Source organism: Microtus pennsylvanicus, chromosome 4, assembly GCF_037038515.1.
Source record: "Microtus pennsylvanicus isolate mMicPen1 chromosome 4, mMicPen1.hap1, whole genome shotgun sequence".
Taxonomy (NCBI): Eukaryota; Metazoa; Chordata; class Mammalia; order Rodentia; family Cricetidae; genus Microtus; species Microtus pennsylvanicus.
In genome coordinates this window covers 12479442-12500620 of record NC_134582.1, presented here as the reverse complement: position 1 = coordinate 12500620, position 21179 = coordinate 12479442, and the positions used below count along the sequence as shown (strand labels likewise).

General features: G+C 47.5%; 1 protein-coding gene across 4 annotated transcripts in view; it reads left to right on the top strand.

Annotated features, from left to right (window-relative positions):
- The window catches only part of Myo5b (myosin VB), a 272874-nt gene that overhangs the window by 194912 nt on the left and 56783 nt on the right, over window positions 1-21179 (top strand). For all 4 annotated transcript variants that reach the window (XM_075968281.1, XM_075968283.1, XM_075968282.1 and 1 more), the window contains exons 15-17: window positions 7378-7533; window positions 8178-8275; window positions 10395-10481. In XM_075968281.1, coding sequence (XP_075824396.1) covers window positions 7378-7533; window positions 8178-8275; window positions 10395-10481 — 341 coding nt within the window. The remainder of the gene's footprint in view (window positions 1-7377; window positions 7534-8177; window positions 8276-10394; window positions 10482-21179) is intronic.

The window sequence follows — 21179 nt, the reverse complement described above, 5'->3', positions numbered from 1 at the left end:
ATGACAGTGTGATTAGGGAAGCCTGTTATGCTGTGAACAGGTAGAATGGAGCTAATTGCCTTCTCGGCTATTAGGGAGCTATAAATAGGGACAAATGCCTCTATAAACCCTGCATTAACACATTCGGTTCCTTTCAATACTAGAATAGCAAGTTTCCCCTCCCAACTTTTATGCTTAAGAGAAGGAATGTCTTAATGTATGGGGAGATGGGGGAGTGGTCCTAAGAAGGACAGTGTTTTTCCTCTGGGGATGTTCTCTTACTGCTGTGCACAGGTCAGAGGGACAACTGTTGAGTTGGAAATTTGTGTTAGTGTGAGTCAGGCAACCTGACTCAAGTGGACACGAGTGATAGCATCTCTCCATTACATGTCATCAGAGAAGTGACCTCAAGAACAGGATGGTTCAGAGAGTCTGTCCAAAGCACCTACCCTGAGCCTGGCGGTCCCTGGGTCCAGGCATAACAGAGAAGGCCTTAGAGTGAGCTCCAGTGCTGCCCTTGAAACAAATGTTTGTGCCTTAGGGGTCTCCTGGGGGGGAACCAGTAAAGTGTGTGTGTGTGTGTGTGTGTGTGTGTGTGTGTGTGTGTGAGAGAGAGAGAGAGAGAGAGAGAGAGAGAGAGAGAGAGAGAGAGTAAGTTTTCTCACTCTTGAGAGGTGAAAACCTGGTAGATGATCAGTGTTGAGGCTGGAGCCTCAGCAGTTGGAGGGGCCCCACAGTGACTCTCACACCAGGGAGGTAAGGACCCAGTTGACACTTAGTGCACAAGGTCAGGTGCCTCAGAAGTCTCAATCTGGGGCCACAGCCCTGAGAGGTTCCTACCACTAGTCCTTAGTCAGTGATGGACCCTAGTTCCGAAATCAGCCACAGCAACAGGGAAGATCTACTTAGTGACAGGAGGCAGTGCCAAGGGAACAAAAGGCCCTTTTTATCGGGACTGCTACCAGAAGCTGCTGCCCACATTTGGGGTGCATCCTCACCATCCTCACACATTTGGAGTGCATCTGCCCGCATCAGTTGAGGCGGTCAGAACAATTTCCCTGTCCAGGTGATTCAAATCTGTGGCAAGGTGACATTAAAACCCACCGCCACCGCTTGCTTCTAAAATTCGTTACTGTCACGTGTAAACCTGTATCGTGCTCTATTGAGACAGGGCACTATGACATATGTGCTCCTCGAGATGCTCGGGATCCTCTACCCCGGCTGTTGGAAAAGGTGTCTGAGAATAAGCAAATTAGAAATTCAGTTGACAAACAGTGTTGCCTTCCCTTTTCCAAGGTGGGCTGACTCTTCCAAAGCCCATTAACTATGTGTTTTTATTTAAATGTTGAAGATTCACCCTCCTCCCACTGAAGTGTGATGTCAGCCATGCTAAAGAACTGCTTGACTAGAAAGTGCGTGCGTTTTAATGTTTGCAGCAGTTTCGAGGAAGAGCTCCTGGTCAGACTGTTCTCCTGTGGCCTTTTTCCATGTCCCGTGTCTGTGTGAAAGGAAATCTCCGTTATAGTCTTATAAACACGAATGAATAGGCGTGGTTTCCAAGGAAACGGTGTGCACACGGCTGTAATTGAAATTTCCTTGGACTGTCAGTCTTTAAAAGGTATTTTCACGCCTCTCTCAATCCCTTTGCAAATAGATTCGCCTCGGGCCTTTAAAGTCCATGTCTGGTCCTGAATAGCAGAAGATAGAGAAGCCAGGACCTATAGGGACAGTTCACATTAATGGCTAACAGGATTAGCAGTGTGTTTGGTTTGTCTGAATGTGTTGCCGGGACTGCTGTCGAGTTTCTGTGGAAGAGCCTTGGTGGACACACTTCAGTGGCGCCATAGGAAGAGCCGAAGGACCAACTCTCATTCCTGGTCAGCAGCTCTGATGGCAAACCTGTTGCCTCACCCAGCAGTGCGGGTATTTTGTTCTTTGAGTCCTTTGTCAAGTTGGAATTTTGTTGGGATTTCAGGTTTGTTTCTATTTGGGGCGTCCCCAAGTAAAGTGTCTCCTGGGAGACGGGTGAAGAGGGGTCTTGCCAGGCATTTTCTGCCTGGCTCTTTTGCTGTTGTCTAAAATCCAGGATTATATAAGGGTTCTTCTTGGCCTTTGAGTCTCATATCCAACTGGATCTTTCTCTATTACCACTGAAACAATTCCTGCATATATGAAGCCTGCTTCTCCTTCCCAGATGCAATCTCCATAGCAGAGATCTGCAATTATAGCATAGCTTTGGAAACAAATCCCAAGCCCTTTAAATGTGTGATACCATTGTAGACTCCAATCTCCCTTAGATAGAGAGTTGGTATCTCTGAGTTGGCCTAAGAATAAAGGGCTGAAAATTTTAAATACTTATTTCTCAGTCTGACATCGAAGTTTCGATATTTGCTCCCAACCATAGGCCTTAACAAATTTTTCACTTAAGCTAATAAAGACTTCTGCAGATTAAATCTCTCATAGAATGTAATGACATAGATCAATAACCCTTACCAATGCTACAAATACATAGACACCCATGATCTCCCTGTAGAAGTTCTTGGGCAATGGTGTGCCCTCGCTTGGATATGCCTGGGCACTCAGGTAGAGTTGTAGGAGGCCTCTGGACTGGCAGTCCCCTGCCTACAGTGTCTTCTGTCCCTGCTGTCCCTATGTTCTCAGCATATTGTGGTGACTTTCTGTTGCAGGAAAGTTAGGACCCACACATTTGAAACAAGGGACTTCTGGGTAAGGGTTACATTTACAGAGAGCTTGGACTGTAGGTGAAATCTGTCTGAATCGTGGTTCACAAAAGAGCCTAGGTGGTGCTTAAGGAGGGCAGCCACATTCTGATTCCTACAGGGAGAGGGCAGACACTGGGCTATGACAGAACCTGAGACTTGGATGAGATGGCGTGGTCCCTGCCCTCAGTTTCAGCAGTCAGTGGGTGAGAATGCTGTCAGAGGAAGGAAGGTGCAAAGCAGACAGTTGGAACTGGGATCATGGTGATGGGAGGGCTCCGGACTGGAGAGTCGGGCTTGAAGGAGTCTGCAAGGAATGCCTGTTAGATAACCCAGTGGGGATCTGGCAGACAGCAGTGCAGAGGGCGGAGGGGTCAGAAGCTGGACCAGGGGAGAGTCCTGGAGAACTGAAAAGCAAAAAAGGTTAGCAGGTAGTAGAACTGCTATGTCTCTGAAAAGACCTCTAAAAAGGAAGTATGGGTCAGTGGGTAGAGACCCCCAGAGGACAGGAAGCCACACCACTTATAACATAACCCTGGACTTTGCAAGGAGGGCTCCAGATGGTCTCTGAAGATTCATCTCAGCAGTGTAGGAGGAGGCCCAAGGCAGCCTCCTGAGACATGTCTGAGGAGGAACGGAAAGGAAGACAGTGTCTGTGGATACCAGGATGGCTTGTGGTGCACAAGAGGCAGGAAAAGAAACTGAGTGAGGAGGGACCGCAGCAGCAGAGAGACTTGAACTTCCGAGAAGCAGTGAACAGGGAGGGATTGGGGTGAGACCTGAGAGTCCAGGGGATGATAAGTTAGAGGGTTCTGTCAGGCTTGTGTTCTGTTTTCACACATGAGCAAAGGGCGGTAAAGAATGGGCCACAGAGGCTTCAGACCATAGCTCAGCACTCCTCCTGCCATGTTGCACTGCCTCTCAGAGGTCTGCAAGTTTAGAGACTCTGCTGACCTTGGTTCCACCTAGAATGAGCACAGCATCTCCTTGGTCATGGCTACAGCATCTTCAAAGCTGAGCTACAGGCAATGGTCTTTTCCCGAAGAGCTCAGGTGGCTGCCCCTCTGTGAGCAGTGCGTGTTGGTGAGTAGGTACTCCTGTTATCTGGTTTTTCACACTAGCTCTGTGGTCTTGGGCCCTAAGCCTCAGGTTTCCTCACCTGTAGAATGGGACGTGGTTGGTACTTGGACCACATAGGAGGAAGCTTGAATGGTACAGTCTAAGTACTGTTTACCACCTGCTTTGACTTGTTCCCTTAAATATCATATTACTCTCGGGATTAAAAATAAAAATCCTAGCCGGGCGGTGGTGGCTCATACCTTTAATCCCAGTACTCAAGAGGCAGAGGCAGGCAGATCTCTGTGAGTTCGAGGCCAGCTTAGTCTACAAGAGCTAGTTCCAGGATAGGCTCCAAAGCTACAGAGAACCCCTCCCTCAAAAAATAAATAAATAAATAAATAAAATAAAAATTTAAAAAAATCCAAAATAAATAAATAAAAATCCTTCACCATCTGGTCCCTCTTGCTTCCCTCTCAAGCACACTGTACCTATACTGACTTCATGTTTTTAACAGTTCCCTGGATGTACTGAGCTCCATCCCTGCAGGTCCTTGCCCCTGAGACATCCTTTTCTACCCATCACATATCCCATTTACCCAGCATGGTGCTATGGGCATCTCTAGTCGGGTGGATCTGGGCTAGAGAAGAAAGCAGGCTAGGCAAGTTAAAAGGAACAAGTCAGTGAGCAGCAATCCCCCATGTGCTTTAGTCTGGTTCCTGCTGCCTAATTTCTTGTCCCCAAGCTACTGCCCCAGCTTTCCTCAATGATGGTCTACGGTAAGCTGGCATTCTACCTGTAAGCTCAAATAAACCCTTTCCCCTCTGAACTGCTTTTTGGCATAACGTTTATCACAGCAACAGAAAGCAAGTTAGAACCCATTCCTGGCTTCCTCATCACAGACCTCTGGTTTATCCAGCTTTGTCATTTTCTCATTTCCTTTAGGACATCTTTCTGTCATCTTCCTTTCAATCCTGTGGGTAATCGATAAGTGTTTGTGTTCAGTTTCCATGCTGGACCATAAACTTATAACATTTAAGAGTCAAATAGTTGTTTATATCCTTTGTTTTAGTTTGAATCCTTTCTATAAGAGACAGGCCTTGAGTACTAGTTTTGAACATTAGCCATCACAACCTTGCACCTGCAGGTGGGTACACCTGTGCTGATCCTCTCAGAAGCTCACACCTATGGCCAGGCCTAGCGATTGGTGAAAATCAGCACTTTACTTTTCAGAATTTATGCCTGTCTTGTTACTTACTATACAACGAACGCCAGAGGTCATTGCATGGGATTAGCGAATGCTTGCTGTGCAGTGTCTGGACCTCCCAGTGCAGTGTGCACACACCAACTTCTGGCCAGTGGTTTAATGTCACTCTGGGTATGGTTGAGTTGCAAGGAGCCCTACGGGGATGAGATGGACACCAGTCTGCTGTATGCCCCATCACCTCAGCCTGCCACTCAAGATACTTACTTACCTAAAAGGGTTGTAACGCCTGCTTTGGATGAGCTGTGTCACCTGATCCTGGCACTCAAGTTCAGCTCTTGTGTGCCGCCAGCACCATCTTGCTGCTTTATTTGGATACTGTCACATACTCACGTGACTGCATTGTCAAGCGTGTGACTACCAGGGCTGAGATGAGCTAGGACCTCCTGCAGACTCTGATGCAATGTCCAGGCATGTTGCCTGAGTTTCATGGGCATCTAGGACTGTGTTGTGGTTAATATTGAATGTCAACTTGACAGGGTCTAGAATTACCAAGCTGACAAGCTCCTGAGCCTGATTAGATCAGTCTCTGGGCATGCCAGCAAGGGCTTACCTTTGTGGGGTTAGTTAACGTGGGCAGCTCCATGCTTACCAGGCTTGTATCCTGAACTGAATAGAAAGGAGAATTCCACCTGAGTAGCAGCCTTTGCCATTCTGCATCTTGACTGTAAATGTAACACGACCACCTACCTCAAGCTCCTCCTTCAGTGGCTTCCCTGCCATGATGGACTAAACACTTAAACTGAGAGCCTGAACGAATGCTTTCTCATGGAGTTGCGTTGTCGGGGTGTTTTCTCCTAGCAACAAGACGAGTAGCAGATGCAGACTCTGTGAAAGCACAGCACCGGCGTGTAAAGTGCTTACATGGGTAATATCATATTGCCTTTATCCCTGTGTTAGGAGCAGCAAGGATACCGTGGGCTCAGTAACATTAGGGCTCTAGGCCCATCATAGACCAAGATGGCTTCTATGTGCTATAGACTAGGTCTATGAAATACACAGGAGTGGGTAGGGTGTATTGGGAGAAAGTACAAGGGATGCAGAACTGATCCCAGAGAGACAGGCTTTATGACATGCAGAACGAAAGATAGGATTTTTGAGGGAGGATGAACAAAGGTGGAAGCGTGGACCAGGAACATGATGTTCATGATCAGGAAGATCAGGGGAAGCAACTTGATGAATGTACCACAGTATCTTCTGAAAAGTGATGGGATCCGATGTGCTAGCCCAGGGCATCCAGACATGGGAGGGGAGGGGGATTCATGCATTTAAGTGACCTTTAAAGGGAGAGAGTGCGGAGTGGATTAGAGGAACCCAGAATCTGAGGCATTGCCCTTTGGCCTTTTTTCCATTAAGATTCAGTATGCCAGGACTGACAAAGGAAACGTTCTACACTCATTTCTCTCTCCACTGTCAGGTGTGTACTGGAGACTTCATAGCGCTAGGCCAGCATTGATGTTTTCAGGGAATGAGGGCCCATGTGTCCTCATCAGGATGAGAGTCTTGATGAACAAACTCTCTGTGTGCCATTAGCACCTTGTCACCATAACACAGGGGCCACATAACAGGGTCCTGGTAACCGTCTTCTATAGTAGATACAGCCTCCACCCCACTGTGCTGATGGAAAACCCAGGACTTGGGCCAAGTAATGGTACAAGATCCAGCAATAAGTGTTAGAAAACAGTGACATTTAGACATAGTTCTGTGAATGCCCATCTCAGTCTCTCAGTACACTGCAAGGAAACTGCCTTTGTAGATGAACACTTAATAACACTGCTGGGGAAAACAACCTTTTCCAACCCTTTTCAAGACTGAGGTATCACTCGCTACATACCGTAAAACCTACCCTTTTGAAACACGAACTTCAGTGGTTTTCAGTAAGCTCACCAAGTTGTGTAGCCATGCTACAGATTCAAGAATATTCTCACCACTCAAAAATGAAAAACTGCACTCATTAGCTGCACGCCTGTCCCTCTTGGGCACCCGGTAGGGCACTTTGTGATGTCCAGATACTTTGACTAAACAGACTCACATCTCTGTTTTCTTTTTCTGTAGCTTTTCCCATGTAGCATCATCTGTGCTACACTGTGGCATGTGTGAGGACTTCATTCCTTTCTGAATAATACTCCATCATATTAATACATCACTCTTTATTCGTGCATCACATGGTGGTCGTTTGGGTCATTATTACATTGAAGCGTTTATAAACAATGTTGCTACAAACACGGGTGCACAAGGCTTTGTGTAGATTCCTGCTTTCATTTCTCAGAAATATCTGTTAGCTGTTTTGGAAGAATCTGGACAGCATTAAACTATAAGAGATCTCCTTTGCACCCTTCTTCCTGTGATTGTGTCTAGTTCCCACTAGTGGCTGACTTGTTCCATGATGACAAGGACTCTGTTCCTGCCACCAGCACAGCTAAGAATCGATTAGCTTCAAAGATCAACATTCGCTCCTCCAGACCCCCCGTGAAGGTCTCCAACAAGGAGCATAAGAAATCCGTGGGCTACCAGGTCAGTCCTAGTCCCAGGCCTGTGGCTTGTGTAGCAGGGCTGGCGTGGAAGGGACCAGCAGAAGAAAGATGGGGACAAGAAGCAGGTTCCCACTAAAGGTCTCCAGATAGAGTGGGAAGAGGGGACTTAAATAAACCAGGGAACATCCAACTAAAGAGCTCACTTTCTCGTATGTCTCCAAAGAGAAGGCCCTGGTAATCCCACCTACTGGATTTGTCGATTTGGGATGTTTTATGTAAACCCCACCATTTCCCGCATGTTTGGGTACAGGCGGGACAACCGCGTTCCCCATATTTAGAGACATCAGGCCTCTAACATACAGTAGGAAGATCTCTTGTCTCTTAACACTCATGTTTTGTCTCTTGACACCCCTATCAGTGGGAGTTGGGCACATTATGGAGTAGCCCTTCACCCATTTATTTTAAAGAGCCCTACTATCAAAGGACTCAATTTTGCTCAGCAAATTACAAGTGTCGGTCACTGAATGTCTTCGTTTCTCTGTCCTTTTGAATTAATCGTGATTAATTAATAATAGTGATTTCTGCTGCCACCATGGGCAGAGCAGTCACTGGCATGCTAGTGTTTCTTCGCAGTGCATTGAACAGACTGTTAAATATGACTAATGCCTGGTTTTGTCCCTGCAGTTCCGCACTTCCCTAAATCTCCTAATGGAGACTCTGAACGCCACAACGCCACACTACGTGCGATGCATCAAGCCCAATGACGAAAAGCTCCCCTTCCAGTAAGTGCCTCCAGGTGTAGCCACCCCAGCCTCCTTATCCTGCTTCAGAATCAGTGGGAACTAGGCGGGCTCAGCCTTGCTGTGCTCTACAGAGTCATCTGCTGGCCGGTCAGTCACTTCCCAAGTGGGCTCCCTGCTGAGCCCAGCCCTCTTGAGAATTATTTTCTGATGAGACCAGCTCCAGGCATGGTGTGTAGGGCCCATGAGAAACTTCTCCCACCCTACAGTTCTCCCAGAATATCACCATGCTGCCTTGGGATATGAGGTATCCTCACTCCACAAGCCATGCTCTGGCCACCATGGCAGGGCCCGGTCTCAGAGCTGGGGTGCATAGTTGTCAAAAAGTGTTATTCAGAATGGACAAGAGTGAGGAAAGGTGTGAGCTGCCAAGAAAAAGAATGGCCCTTTAAAAAAAAAAAAAAAAAAGAAGGAGCCGAGCAATAGTGGCTCACACCATTGATCCCAGCGCTTGGGAGGCAGAAGCAGGCGACCTCTATGCGTTCTAGAAAGTAGCATAGAGAATGGGGTTGTAGTGGTTGGGTACAGAGCCCTGGGACAAAATCTAATGGAGCATCTATTCCGGCTGACTGCCCTAGAGTTAAGAGGAACAGAGCTGCCCCCTGAGGACTTTCCCAGGATTGTGAGCAGCCCTCACGCCTAAAATCAAGGGTCAGACCCCAGAACCAGGCTGCATATCAAAGTGGACAAAAGCACCTTAGGGCATGGCCTGGGAAAGGGTAGGTTCCAGGGGGGTGCTTTGTGTTTCCCTTTGTCTTCTAAGCCTCTAACACTGTAGAGCTTTGGTCCTTACAAGAGGCATTAAGTTATCAAGTAACTGCTCTCATCAAGACCACGTAAAATTCAATGCTAAGTTGTCCCTTGTACACACAATATCACTAGTGACCTGAAGCCCTCTCATTTAGAGCTGGCATAAACAGGAAGAGAATTAGAGAAGCCAGGTTGGGGGTGGAGCAAGCAGTGTGAGGGAGATGAGAAGGTAGAAACAAGAATGGGCCTGAAGGAGAGTACATGTATTCTCAGACCTAGGACCTACACGGACTTGGAGCGTGCCTGATACCCAGTAACAGCTTAGCGTCATCAGTCTCCAGGAAGATGTCTTCTGAAGCTATGCAAGCTCAGAGGCACCGTTTGCCAGTTTGATGACTCACGAGGGAGGCTTGTGTGGCAAACAGCATGAAAGAGTTATTTGAGCCAGGCCAAGCGCGGGTCACATAAAGATGAGTAAACAGTCGTTCTTATAGAGAAGGAATGTGGGTGGTCGTCCCTAGGCCACCTCCATCCTTGGATTTCCAGAATCCAGGTGAGCTGTGCAGCCATAAGAGAGCACCAGGGTGTCAGGGAGAGTGGCTGATGGCATACCAGGACTTTGTCCTGTGGGCTGCTGCAGGTCCTACCTGTCTTCATCTACCAGGGCCAGCCAGCCGCCTGCAGCCTCACCAGGGTTTTGGTCAAAGGCACTGTGCTCTCCAAGGCTGTGGGCCTCATAGATCCTCGGTCTTGTTCTTTTATCTCCAGAGTACAAGGAACGAAAGAAGCATAGCCCTTGGCTTCAGCTGAGCCACCGACAGAAAGAAAGGGCATGTGTGCTCTTCTCCGAGGGGAACAGTAGTCTCAGCAAATTCTAAACAGTGACTAATTCTGAGTTAGTTTGGTTCTCAATAAGAGTTCTGGCTGTCCTGGTCCCCTGCTGTCTTTCCCCAGAGTTCCCTTCAGCACCTGCTTCCCCATGGAACTCACAGCATGTCTTGCAGTGTCCACCACTGAGCCCTGTCCTCTTCTCTCTCCTCACCTCGCCCACAGGCCCTTAGAAAGTCTGTGTGGAGGGAAGTGCTCAGGGCAAACTCTAGAGAGTGGACAGGTGTTCAGACCTCAGGGAGGCACGTGGGCAAAGAAAAAGATGGGATTAAGGATGTGCACAGTCTTAAGACTGCTAGCATGGCTCCTCCGCCCTTCCTCTGAGCCTCACCCCGACCTTGTGTGTGGCCATCTATAGCTGGTGGCCATAGGTGTCTCACATGCTGCAGGAGCAGCGTGCTTTCCCTCTCTCTTGCTCTCTCACCTGCCAGCATTCCCTTCATGGTGTGTATTTACTTGGCAGCTTCGACCCAAAGAGAGCCGTGCAGCAGCTCAGAGCCTGCGGAGTGTTGGAAACCATTCGGATCAGCGCAGCCGGCTACCCATCCAGGTAATGTCACCAGGGATACTAGTGATGACCTCCTCGGGCTGCTGGAGAACAGCAGGGTGTAGCGCCCCCCTGAGCCATGGTATGTGCAGTCAACCTGGTACAGCCTCAACCAAAGCTCCTGCACCCTGAAGACCCAAACAGGAGGCTGACAGAAAGGAATTCAGCCTGGCTTGAAAACATGGAGTCAGCAGGACCAGGCTTGGGGGAGGCATCTCAGATCTGGGTGATGGGCTACCTAGAGCTACAAAATGGGCTTCTCAGTCTTATCCTTCATCTTTTCTGCCATTGTATTATGGCAAAATATGGTGACAAAATATTTACTGTCTTAATTATTTCGGCTATACAGTTCAGTGGCATTAAGTGTAACTGTTCTTACATCTCAAGAATTCCTTTAATCATGTCAAACTAAAAGCACTCAAGACAGTTGGCTGTTTTAGTCTGTCTCCCGTTACTGCAACAAAATGCCTGAGTGAACAAGACTCTCCATGCAGACTATGTTTTCAGACGGCCTTATGTTGGTCACAGTCCTGGTCTAAAAGCCCGAGGTTATGTAGGAAGGAGTAAAAGTATTGTCCAATAAGAAGAAGGAGAGTAACTGAGGTTCCACCGTCCCCTGAAGATCAAACTCAATTGGCCTAACAACTTCTCCATAATCCCCCTTAGCCCTGCTTGCCTCATTGTTTCAATACCTCCCAACACCGCCATTCTGGGACCAAACTTCTAACCGAGGAGCCTTCACGGGATAAACCTTATCACACTGTGGCACTGCGTTCCAATCCCTGCCCCAGCCCTTGCAGCCGCCCTCTCTACTTCTCCCTTTGACCAAAAGACATTAAGTCTTTCTACATACTGTCTTTGGGTGAACTCTAGATACTTCATCTAAGTATAATGATGTGGTACCTGTCCTCTTTGTGACTGGCCAATTTTCTTATATCCTTGAGGTTCTGTATTGTATTTTACATGTGATAGAATTTCCTCTTTGAGGGAATGGAGGGTGCTCAGAGGTAAAGAGCACTGACTGCTCTACCTGAGGTCCTGAGTTTAGTTCCCAGCAACCACTTGGAGGCTCATAGCCATCTAGAGTAAGATCTGGTGCCCTCTTCTGGCATGCAGGCACACATGCAGACAGAACAATATATACATAATAAATAAGTGAATCTTTAAACAAACAGAAGAGTATGCTAGCACGCTTTACCTGTCATCTCACCTCGTGTGAGCCTCTTCACCTTTCAGTGTGAAATCAGATCTATTGCAGAAAGTACTGCTTCTCTGAGCTAAGAATAGCTCTCGTGGAGACTGGGGAGATGTTACTCAAGAGTTCCAGCAACCCAGCATCAGAAGTATCATCAGTAACCCCATTGCTGGGGGCAGGGGCACCAGAGACAGGCAGATCTCTGGAGCTCAGTGGCCAGCCCCTCTAGCCATTGGTGAGGCCCAGGTTCAGAGACCATGTGTCTAAGTGAACTAAGAAAAGAAATAAGGTGGAGAACAATCAAGAGAGGCACCCACCGTTAACCTCTGACCCTTATGTGTATATCCACACACATGCACACACCCATATGAACACACACACACACACACACACAAAATACATGGCTCTCATGATCTAACCTGTGTTGTGGATATGCCACAGAACTACATGATAGCCTGGAGAAGCCACACTAAGACCGTGACTCTCCTCTGCTCACTCGCCCAGAGATGGAGAATGGGTGGTTACTTCACTGGCTCTTCCAAAGTCATATGGCACACATAATGTCGTGGAAGCCAAATGCCTTCTGCTGTCAGCCAAGACTGGGGAGAGTGGTGTGGCCACCCTGGAGTCTGCTCTTCAGGATCCACTGCTCTGAGATCCCTCTCTTTGGGGGTTGGAGGTGCCAGCGTGGGGGTAGCCCAGGCCTCCCTCCTCTCTGCATCTGGCACTTTCCCAGGCAGTGGAGTAACCAGTCTCATACCCTGTGACTAATTACCCATAAACAATTCCCACATGCCAGGCCGGGAAGGGAAATCGCTGATAGACCTGCGAAGTGTGAGCACGGTTGCTAACCTGCAGCATCTAGGCAGCTTTTCCAGGCCACAAAGGTGTAGGCAATTGTTCAGGGTAATGTTGATCTTCCCTTGAGAAGCAGAGGCAGTGTCCTGGGGGGCCTGTCTGGTGTTTCCATCTGAAGGTCAGAGCAGAAGCAGTTAGAGACTCCGCCCACTTTCCTGTCTGTTCTTGCAGTATGGGCATTACCTTTTGATTGGCACAGTAGCACTCAGGTCTGACATAAGCCATTTGTTTTCTCATTACCCCTGCTGCTTTTCCGTGCCTGCCCCCAGGCCCTGGGTTCAGACTCTACAGTTCCATTCATAGGGAGAACTGGAGGAGGGCCTAAGAGCTTCCAAGTCACGTTTTTATGAGTGTTGCTTTCCTGGCTCTTGCATCTGCTGGGCCCCCAAGACATCATCTAACAAGAGAGCATCTTCAGTCCAGCCATTATTAGCCTGTGGGTTCTCAGAATTGTCCATGACTCATTAGTGGGCAGCAAACCAACTGAATGGGCTGTGGCCAGATTTTCCTTGAAAAACTTAGCTTGAAAGAAAGGATGTTATGGTGTGACCACATCTCTGTGTTACAGGTAGAAAAGACACAATGTAACCTAGCATGTTTCCCAGTGAGGCTCACAGAAGGACGTGGGCTGCTGAGTCGCCAGCCAGCAATCGAGTTGGTTCTAGAATCAACACCCTTTTGCTGGTACTGTGTTATTTCCCAGCAGTACTATTCAAGTCAATCAAGTGCTCCCCTTCAAACAAAGGCTATCGTCACACATAGCCTGTGTGGGAGCATAAGGATCTGAGGGAGTGTGAGAAAAAGTTCACGTTTTCTTTTTGTGAAATCCCTGTAAGTGTGTGACCTCAAGTCAGCATCCTAAAGTTCCTTAAACTCTGTAGGCTTAGTTTACAAGTTGTATAAAAAGGCTTGGTGGTGTTGCTCAGTGGTACTGTGCTTGCTTTGTATATATAAGGTCCTAGGTTCAATTCCCAGCACAAAACACATAGTGTACACACACACACACACAAACATACTCTCTCTCACACACACACACACAAGCATACACACACTCTCTCACACACTCATATATAAACAAACATACACACACACTCTCTCTCTCTCACACACACACCAACTATGTTATCTCAGGGAAAACTGTTTGGAGGTATTGTTGTAAGAAGCTCGAGAACATAGGTGTGCTGTGCCTATGCTGTGTATGGCCTGAATGAGCAGACAAACCTGAGGTCATCATCTCTATGGATAACTTGGGAAGTGTGTACAATATGATTGTGTCAGACTATGAAGGCACAGGAAAAACATGTGACAGTGAGATAATCTAGGACAGATAGGGCCACTGGGAGAAGAGCTCTCTCAGTGAAAGGAACCACCTATTTCACCAGGAGCTTTCTATATGAATAATTTTGTGGTAGAACAAGTGACTTTCAGAAGCTGTCACTCCGAAGGTGTCTCCTTGGACATCAGGAGGAGGATGAATGTGTCTGACATGGTTAACTCTATGTCCTCACGGTCACTGTTCTGTATCCACCTGCCACCTCTGATCCACTGGCTGAGATCTCACACAGCCTTGCCACGTGAAATCATAGTGACAGAGAGTGCCATTGCATTCACAGCATTTGTCCTACAACACAGTCTGTTTTCAGGGTGGATTGGGGGGAAGGTTTATTTCTGGGGTCTCCCGAGAGAGATCTTTATGTAGAATGAGAACCGCCTTCTGCCTCTGTAGGCTGCTCCTCTCCCACAATCTCTCTCCATACCTCTCTTGAAAGCATCCAGACCTTTGTGGGAAGACCCGGCTTCCCACCAGGATCTCAAAGCTAAAGCCACGAGCTTGAGCTGTTTAGGGAACCATGCACACACAGGTGCAAGGATGTAGTATGTACGGGAGAAGCTGGGGCCTCTCAGAGGAGTGAGCCTTCAGCTGGGCCTTGAAGAGCAAAGACTCAGATTGATGGGGAGACAGCAGGAGCTGTCCCTCCATCGGTGGCAGGCATTCTCTGCCAACTTCGCGCCCTCTTGCAGCTGCTAGTCTGTGATCACTCTCTGGGTGTGCCCACCTTCTCACTCGGGCAGCAAAGAGGACCCATGCACCTGACTCTTTAGCTCCACACTGAAGAGGCGCTGACGGTTCAGTCCACCTAGCTGCAGGTAGAGCTGCCGCCAGCAGGGTTGGCATGCCACAACTTGCTGGCCTCTTCCAGCCCACCTAATAGATATCTTTTCCTGTGTCCTATTTGTTTAAGAGCTCTTTCCAGCAGGTAATTGTGGTATCTTTGCGCCTTTTCTTTTTGTAATTACAGGTGTTGTAGGAGGTGCGGGGAAGAAAGGATGTGTTTCTGGTATTACAGGACATGTTGCAAAAAGCTATGGTTTAAATGCATGGACTTGGATCCAACACTTGCTTCCTATGTCCTACTTGCATTTGCTGCCTTAACACGTTTTGCTAAAGGGTCCAAGAGAGGTTTCCCTTCCCAAACTGCCATGGAATTTTTACATTAGAGAAAGCAGCACTTTGGTTAGTGTTGAGTTGGAGTTGCATCACCTGTTCTATTACAGGTGGACCCTAATCCCCTTTCATCCCTCTGTCCACACCAAGCTCCAGCATCCGGCATGCTATTGTGAGCCAGTCATTCTGTTGACCTGACTTGAGAAGACCTCCATGGGACCAGAGGGATTTGAGCAGATGGGGATTCCCCTTGTAAAAGGATTCCCCTCCCCAGCTGCTGAGAACTCACACAGGGGAGTGATTTCCCTTGAGTTGGCTTGTTAAGTAACTGCAGAGCATTTCCCAAGCCTCATCTGTCAGTGGGCTCCTGTGATGTGGGAAGTCCAGCCTGTAACATCTTCCTGTGTTTCTCTTTCTGAGTCACCAAAACATGAGAAATGGAAGGGAAGAGCACAGTCCAGGATTACAGACAACTGAGGACTCTCCCATGGAGTTCTTCCAGGGGCTCAAGCCCTGGAAGATTCTTCCACCCACCCAAGTGATAGCTTGGAAGGAATTCTTTCTCCTATGTGAAAATGAAGGCAAAACAAGCACCGCGAAATTTCCCCAATCTCACCAGTGCGAACATGTGTGACACGGTTGGCCAGCAGCGGTGTTCTGGTTCCCCCTCTCCCACAGGCTTCAGGGTGGCTGTCTACTTTTATCCTCCCTGAGAATTACAGCTCTCTTGGAAGCTGACTTATAATGAAAATGTGCCATTGAATTCGAAGCGCGGTGCAGTAGCTAAGAAATATGCTCACCGTAAAGAGCGTAGAGAAAGATGATGGATGGGCTGTGTAGGACAGCAGCTCCCCATGGCCCTGGTTCGCGTGTCTGTGCAATTAACCATCTCCAGGCTCTCTCTCAGCTTTGTAACTGAAACAGCTGTGAGGCAGATGCTGCTCAACCAAAACAGGTGTGGGAGGACTCCCCAGACATGCAGTGTTTGTACAAAAAAGTCAAACAAAACTGCATGAACTCAGTTCTCATCCTATTCTTGGAAGCCCTGTACTGGTTTTTATCTTGAGATAGGGTCTAACTTTGCAACCCAGACTGGCCTTGGACTCATGTAGTGCCTAAGCTGGCCTCAACTGCTAGCAATCCTCCTGCCTCAGCCTTCCAAGTGCTGAGCCTATAGGAATATGCCACCATGAGCAGTGCTTGCTGAAAAGACTTCAGCTTTCTCTACTTTACCTTTCCCAACCCAGGTGGGAAAACTAATTTAAAACTAGTATATATATCTCCCAAGCGTTGGGATGTGTGTCACATGCCTAGACATATACATGTTTCTGTGCGGACATACATTTTCATTTTTATAGGGGATCCAACTTCACTGTTTGTTTTTGGATATGCTGTTATCCCAGCACCATTTTATGGAAAGATCACATTGACTCTTGAGATTACCAAGAAGAAGTGGTATCACTTACATCTTATAGATGAGGAAACAAATCCCAGAAAAAAAAATGTGATTGAATCAAGTCCTCCCAGATGGAAACAATTAAGGGTGTGTTGGCCCTTGTAGTGGCCAATAGTATAAGTTATACCTCTAATCCTACCCTGAAGGATTCTTCACAGTTTTCTCAAGGGTCCTTGAGACCACTGACCATGGCAACTTCTTTGTGGTCTGACATCATAGGGACTGACTTGGAGCATCACACCAAAATCTGTCTCAGGATGCAATCTGAGGATTTATATACTCAAACCAATATCCTCATTCATAGGGGAGCAGCTGTGGCCAGCCTATCTCTTCTGCTTGCCCCAGTTTACTGATAACTCTGTTCACCCCACTTCACAGATGATCTTGCAGGCAGACATTCTTCTGCAGAATAACCTCACATGATGATGGTCGAATCCAGTTCAAGGCTCCAGATGGGAACCTGGACCCAAAACAACCCAAGGAACCGTTTTCTGTGCCATTCACAGCAGCTGTGTTATCCCTCAAGGCCTCAGGCCTGAGGAGCTCATTTCTAAGAGGGCCTTTCTCCAGACTGAAGGCTCTGATGAATGCTTGCCTAGTCTGGAAGCGGTCACAGCCCTCGGCTCTTCCCACACACACAACTATGACTGTTTAGCCAGGCCAGAGTACAGGTGAAGGAAGCCATTTCTGAAAAGGAAGCTTGATGTTGAAGACTAGAAAGCCTAGTGAGGCATCCAGCATATGCATTGGGATCCAGGGAGAAAGTCATGGCTAAGGAAGTGGGGAAACCTACCTCCACAGTGGCTGATGCACTGTAGAGCGCTGTCAGGAGCTGGTCCTAGTGTCAGAGTGTTTTGCTTCTGCTACTAATATGAGACAGAATTCCATGTCACACCATCCTCAGAATGGATGCTTTACAGCCAATGAGGCACAGTGCTATCCCAAGTGAGACAAGACATAGCATGGTCACCTGACTAGGAAGGGTCCACATGACTGCAGGACACCAATGGCTACTTGTTAAAGCCTTCTAAACCAAAGCTCAACATATATTCTATAGCAAATGTTTTTGCAGAGATTGAAGGCTTTTTGTTGTTGTTCCATGTCTCAGTGAGGGATAAGTGATGGTTCAAAGTTACAGTGTGCCCTCTATTGTACGGGATTCTCTTACACTGAAGAATTAATGTCCTAATCCTTAGCACCCCCTTTAAAAGACACTTGCAGAAAAAGTTTAACTTGGAGGGTCCAGCCATTTGAATAGTCAATAAAATACCATTCAACTAAAGTAAGCAACTGGTTATAAAGATGTCACACTATAGGCAGGAAGACTTTTCTGTGAAGGGTTTCTCACTAGGCACTCCAGGTCCATGGAAGGGGGAACCCATGTTTGATCCTGGACTCTGCAGTCAGTGATGTTTCTATAGGCCTTATGATGTCAGATCTCAGAGCAGACCCACATCTTAGTTTGTCTCCTGGGAGAATGAGCATCTTCCCAAGGCTAAGGATTCTCTTCTCAGCATCTAGCTTTTCCAGCTTCACCACACCACCCTCTCCTCATGCAGGTGTGTCTCAAAATGTGTTTGCAAGTAAAAATGACGGGGTACCTTGAACAGGAAGGAACATACTGGAAAGCTTTTCCCAGCACCCCTGGGATAACTCATTGGCTATGAAGGCCTGGGTACGTTAGTGAGATGGGTGAACCTGTTCTGTGGGCGAATGAGATGTCATGCAGCCTGGCCTTTACCTAAGTCACAGCGATGGCCAAGGTCAGAGCCAGGCTTCCTGTGCTCCGAGCTCCTTACAAACTGGCTTTGACGTCTTTGCAGCCACATCTCTCCCACCCTCATAATTTCCTTGAGTTGTGGATCTGTCAGCAGTAAGAGGTTTTCAAATTAGAAACATTTAAGGATTTTGGCCCAGCTAAATGCTGTCTTAATTATTTCCCAGCAAAACTGTGAGCTCACAGAGACAAATAGTAAGTACACAAATAACTGTGACACAGAATTCGATAGGTGCCCTTCAAGAGTCAGGGGAGGCAGTCGGGAGAAAGTGCCCAGCAGATTAAGGGGAAAGCCCACACAAAACCTTACATTCTGAGATGTTTGTATTGATGATAGGGAGGGAGGGGTGGCAAGGGACTTAGACTCCAGGAAGCGCTCTTTCACAGGCACTGTTCCATTGGGTTCTTAGCCAAGTCCATCTTTCTCTAGGATGGGGCCATGGCAGAAAGAGCCTAGGAAAGCATCAGCAAAGCTAACTAAAATGTGCATCTGATTTGCATTTAGCTGGGAAAATAGTCTTACCCTTTCCTTCTGTAAGGTAGCTGCTAAAAACAGCAGGTAGTCCACCACTGAAGGGTGGGGAAGTTTCTGCCCAATGAGAAGAATGCAAGGGGCAAGGGGACCCCTTTTCTGGTCCCTCGATAGAGTCCTCAGGGATCTGTTGCTCTCTGCCCTCCCTCCTTAAGGGAGAATGGGCCAGTTTAAAACCAAGAAGTGTAAGACAAAGTAGATTAGTGATTGCCAGGGCCTGGCAAACCTGCTCAGAGTTGTGAGAGTTCATTTGGGGGTTGTGTGTGTTCTGGAATTGAATACTGGGGATAATTACACAACTTCATAAATACATTAGAAGTTATTTTTAACTGTATAAGAGTAGATTTGGGCTGGAGAAATGACTTAGTAACTAAAAGCACAGGCTGCTCTTCCAGAGATGCCAGGATTGTTTCCAGCTTTCACGGGGAGTCCCACAATCATTTATATAGCTCTAGTCCCACGAAGATCTGATGCCCTCTTCTGGCCTCGGCAGGTACCAGACACATCTATGGTGCACAGGCATGCAAGAGGACAAAAAAAAATAAAAAATCATAGAAGGATATATTTATAGCATATGACATCCCAAATGTTTTTGCTTGTTAAAATGGAGCAGACTTGAGCCAGGTGTGTGGTGCACACCTGTAGTTCAGCACTTGGGAGGTGAAGGCAAAGGAGATCCAGAGCTCAAGTCCTCAGCTTCTTGGTGATTTAGAGGTCAGCCTGTGGTACATAACGTGTTTTCTCAAAAAAGGAAAAGAGCCATCTCTAGCCAAGTATGTCATAGAGGGAGAAATACAGCTAGGTAGAAAAGTCTTTTTGTTATTTCTACTTACATCAGTCTCTTCCCCTCCAAGGCCCAGCTGCTGTTGAAGCAGAGGAACTGGGGGGGAGGTGGGGGATGTGGCACTTTGAGTGTAATATGCCCTGCTATGTCCAGGGTTCCTGGAACCCCAAAGTGCTCCTTTCTCCGAAGCTTCTAAAGGACTTTCTGCGTGAACGAAAGAGTCCCTGAAAAAGGGACACAATCTGTTCTCTCTCCACTAACACTTGAGCAGGTTGGTCTGAGTGACTAGACAGTCTCTGGGCAAGGCCACCAATGACAGGAATGGCAGATGACTCGCCTCAGTGAATGCTATCTGAGCAAACTACCAACAGCCTGTCCCTACTGACTAGTATGCAGTCCCTCCCTGATGTCTCTGAAGGGACAAGCCGTCCCCACTCTGCAATGGCCACAGACTTAGAAAGATGGGGGAGGCCTGTACGACCTCCTGATGAATTGAGCCCCTCGGATGGGGGCTCATGTTGATTCTGCCATGATTCTGCCGCTGCATGAGGAGGTCATGAGCATTTCTGAGTCGGGAGGGTTGGTGCAGTGATGGGTGTAAACTGGAACAGCATTCCTGAGGAAGAGCAATCCTGCTTAGGAGACTGCGTTTGTTTGTATGTAGCCAGTCTCAGATTCCAGGGGTAATTAATGGAAGGTCTTCTAAAGACTACCAAAACATAGTCAATAACTCCGCCTTGTACAGGCAGTGAGTTAGGAGGCTCTTCAGTTATGTGGGGATGGGAGACATCTTTACAGAAATCCCAAATTACCCCCAATTAAGAGGAAAAAAATAAAAAGAGAAACCAACACCATAGCTTCTTAAGCCATTGGTAGCAGCATCCCACTGGATGTGGGAGTTACAGGGCAGCTTGACTCTATGCCCATTTAACTGCATTGCAGTAGTAGGTTCACCCCTGGAGTCTATGAGCTCCCAAACCTTAAGTTCTTGGCTGGATTCCAGTATGGGGCATGCATTTCCTTTGGTAGAGCAGTCCTAAATCCAAGCAGAAAGCAGTTATTTACCCCATTAGCAATGCTGCCACTACTGTGACCATGGGCACATGATAGTTCTCTGATAGCAGTAAACGTTTGGTTTGTGTACCTATTTTACACACCGTGTCCTGGGGATCAGTAAAAACTTACCAGGTGAAAAGGAGTCTGGCTTGGAAATGTCTACGATGATCTGTTCTTCTCTCTTCCAAATTAAGAGCAGAGATATAAGAGATCACAGTGGAGACACATTCATTCCCGAGCACTTTTCTGCCTTTAGAAATGTGTTTACAAAGATCAGTAGGAACTCTCAAAGATGAAAACCCAACCGTGTAGACAGAGCTGTGTCTAGATAAGGTGCCCAAATTCTCCAGTGGTGGCAGCAGAACGGAGGGCTTTATGGATGTGAACAGATGGATACCCTGGCTCTATGGGTGGTACCTCCCTAACACTCAATTTACCCAACTCAAACTTCAGGAGTCCTGATACACTGGAATTCCTTGCCGGGTATGGAAAGAACAAAGCTCCCCCAGGACTGATCTGAAGCTCCTACAATAACTTTGTACAGTAGCCTTGACTCCATGAGATAGCATCTGAGATCACCTTCTGATCTACCCTGGT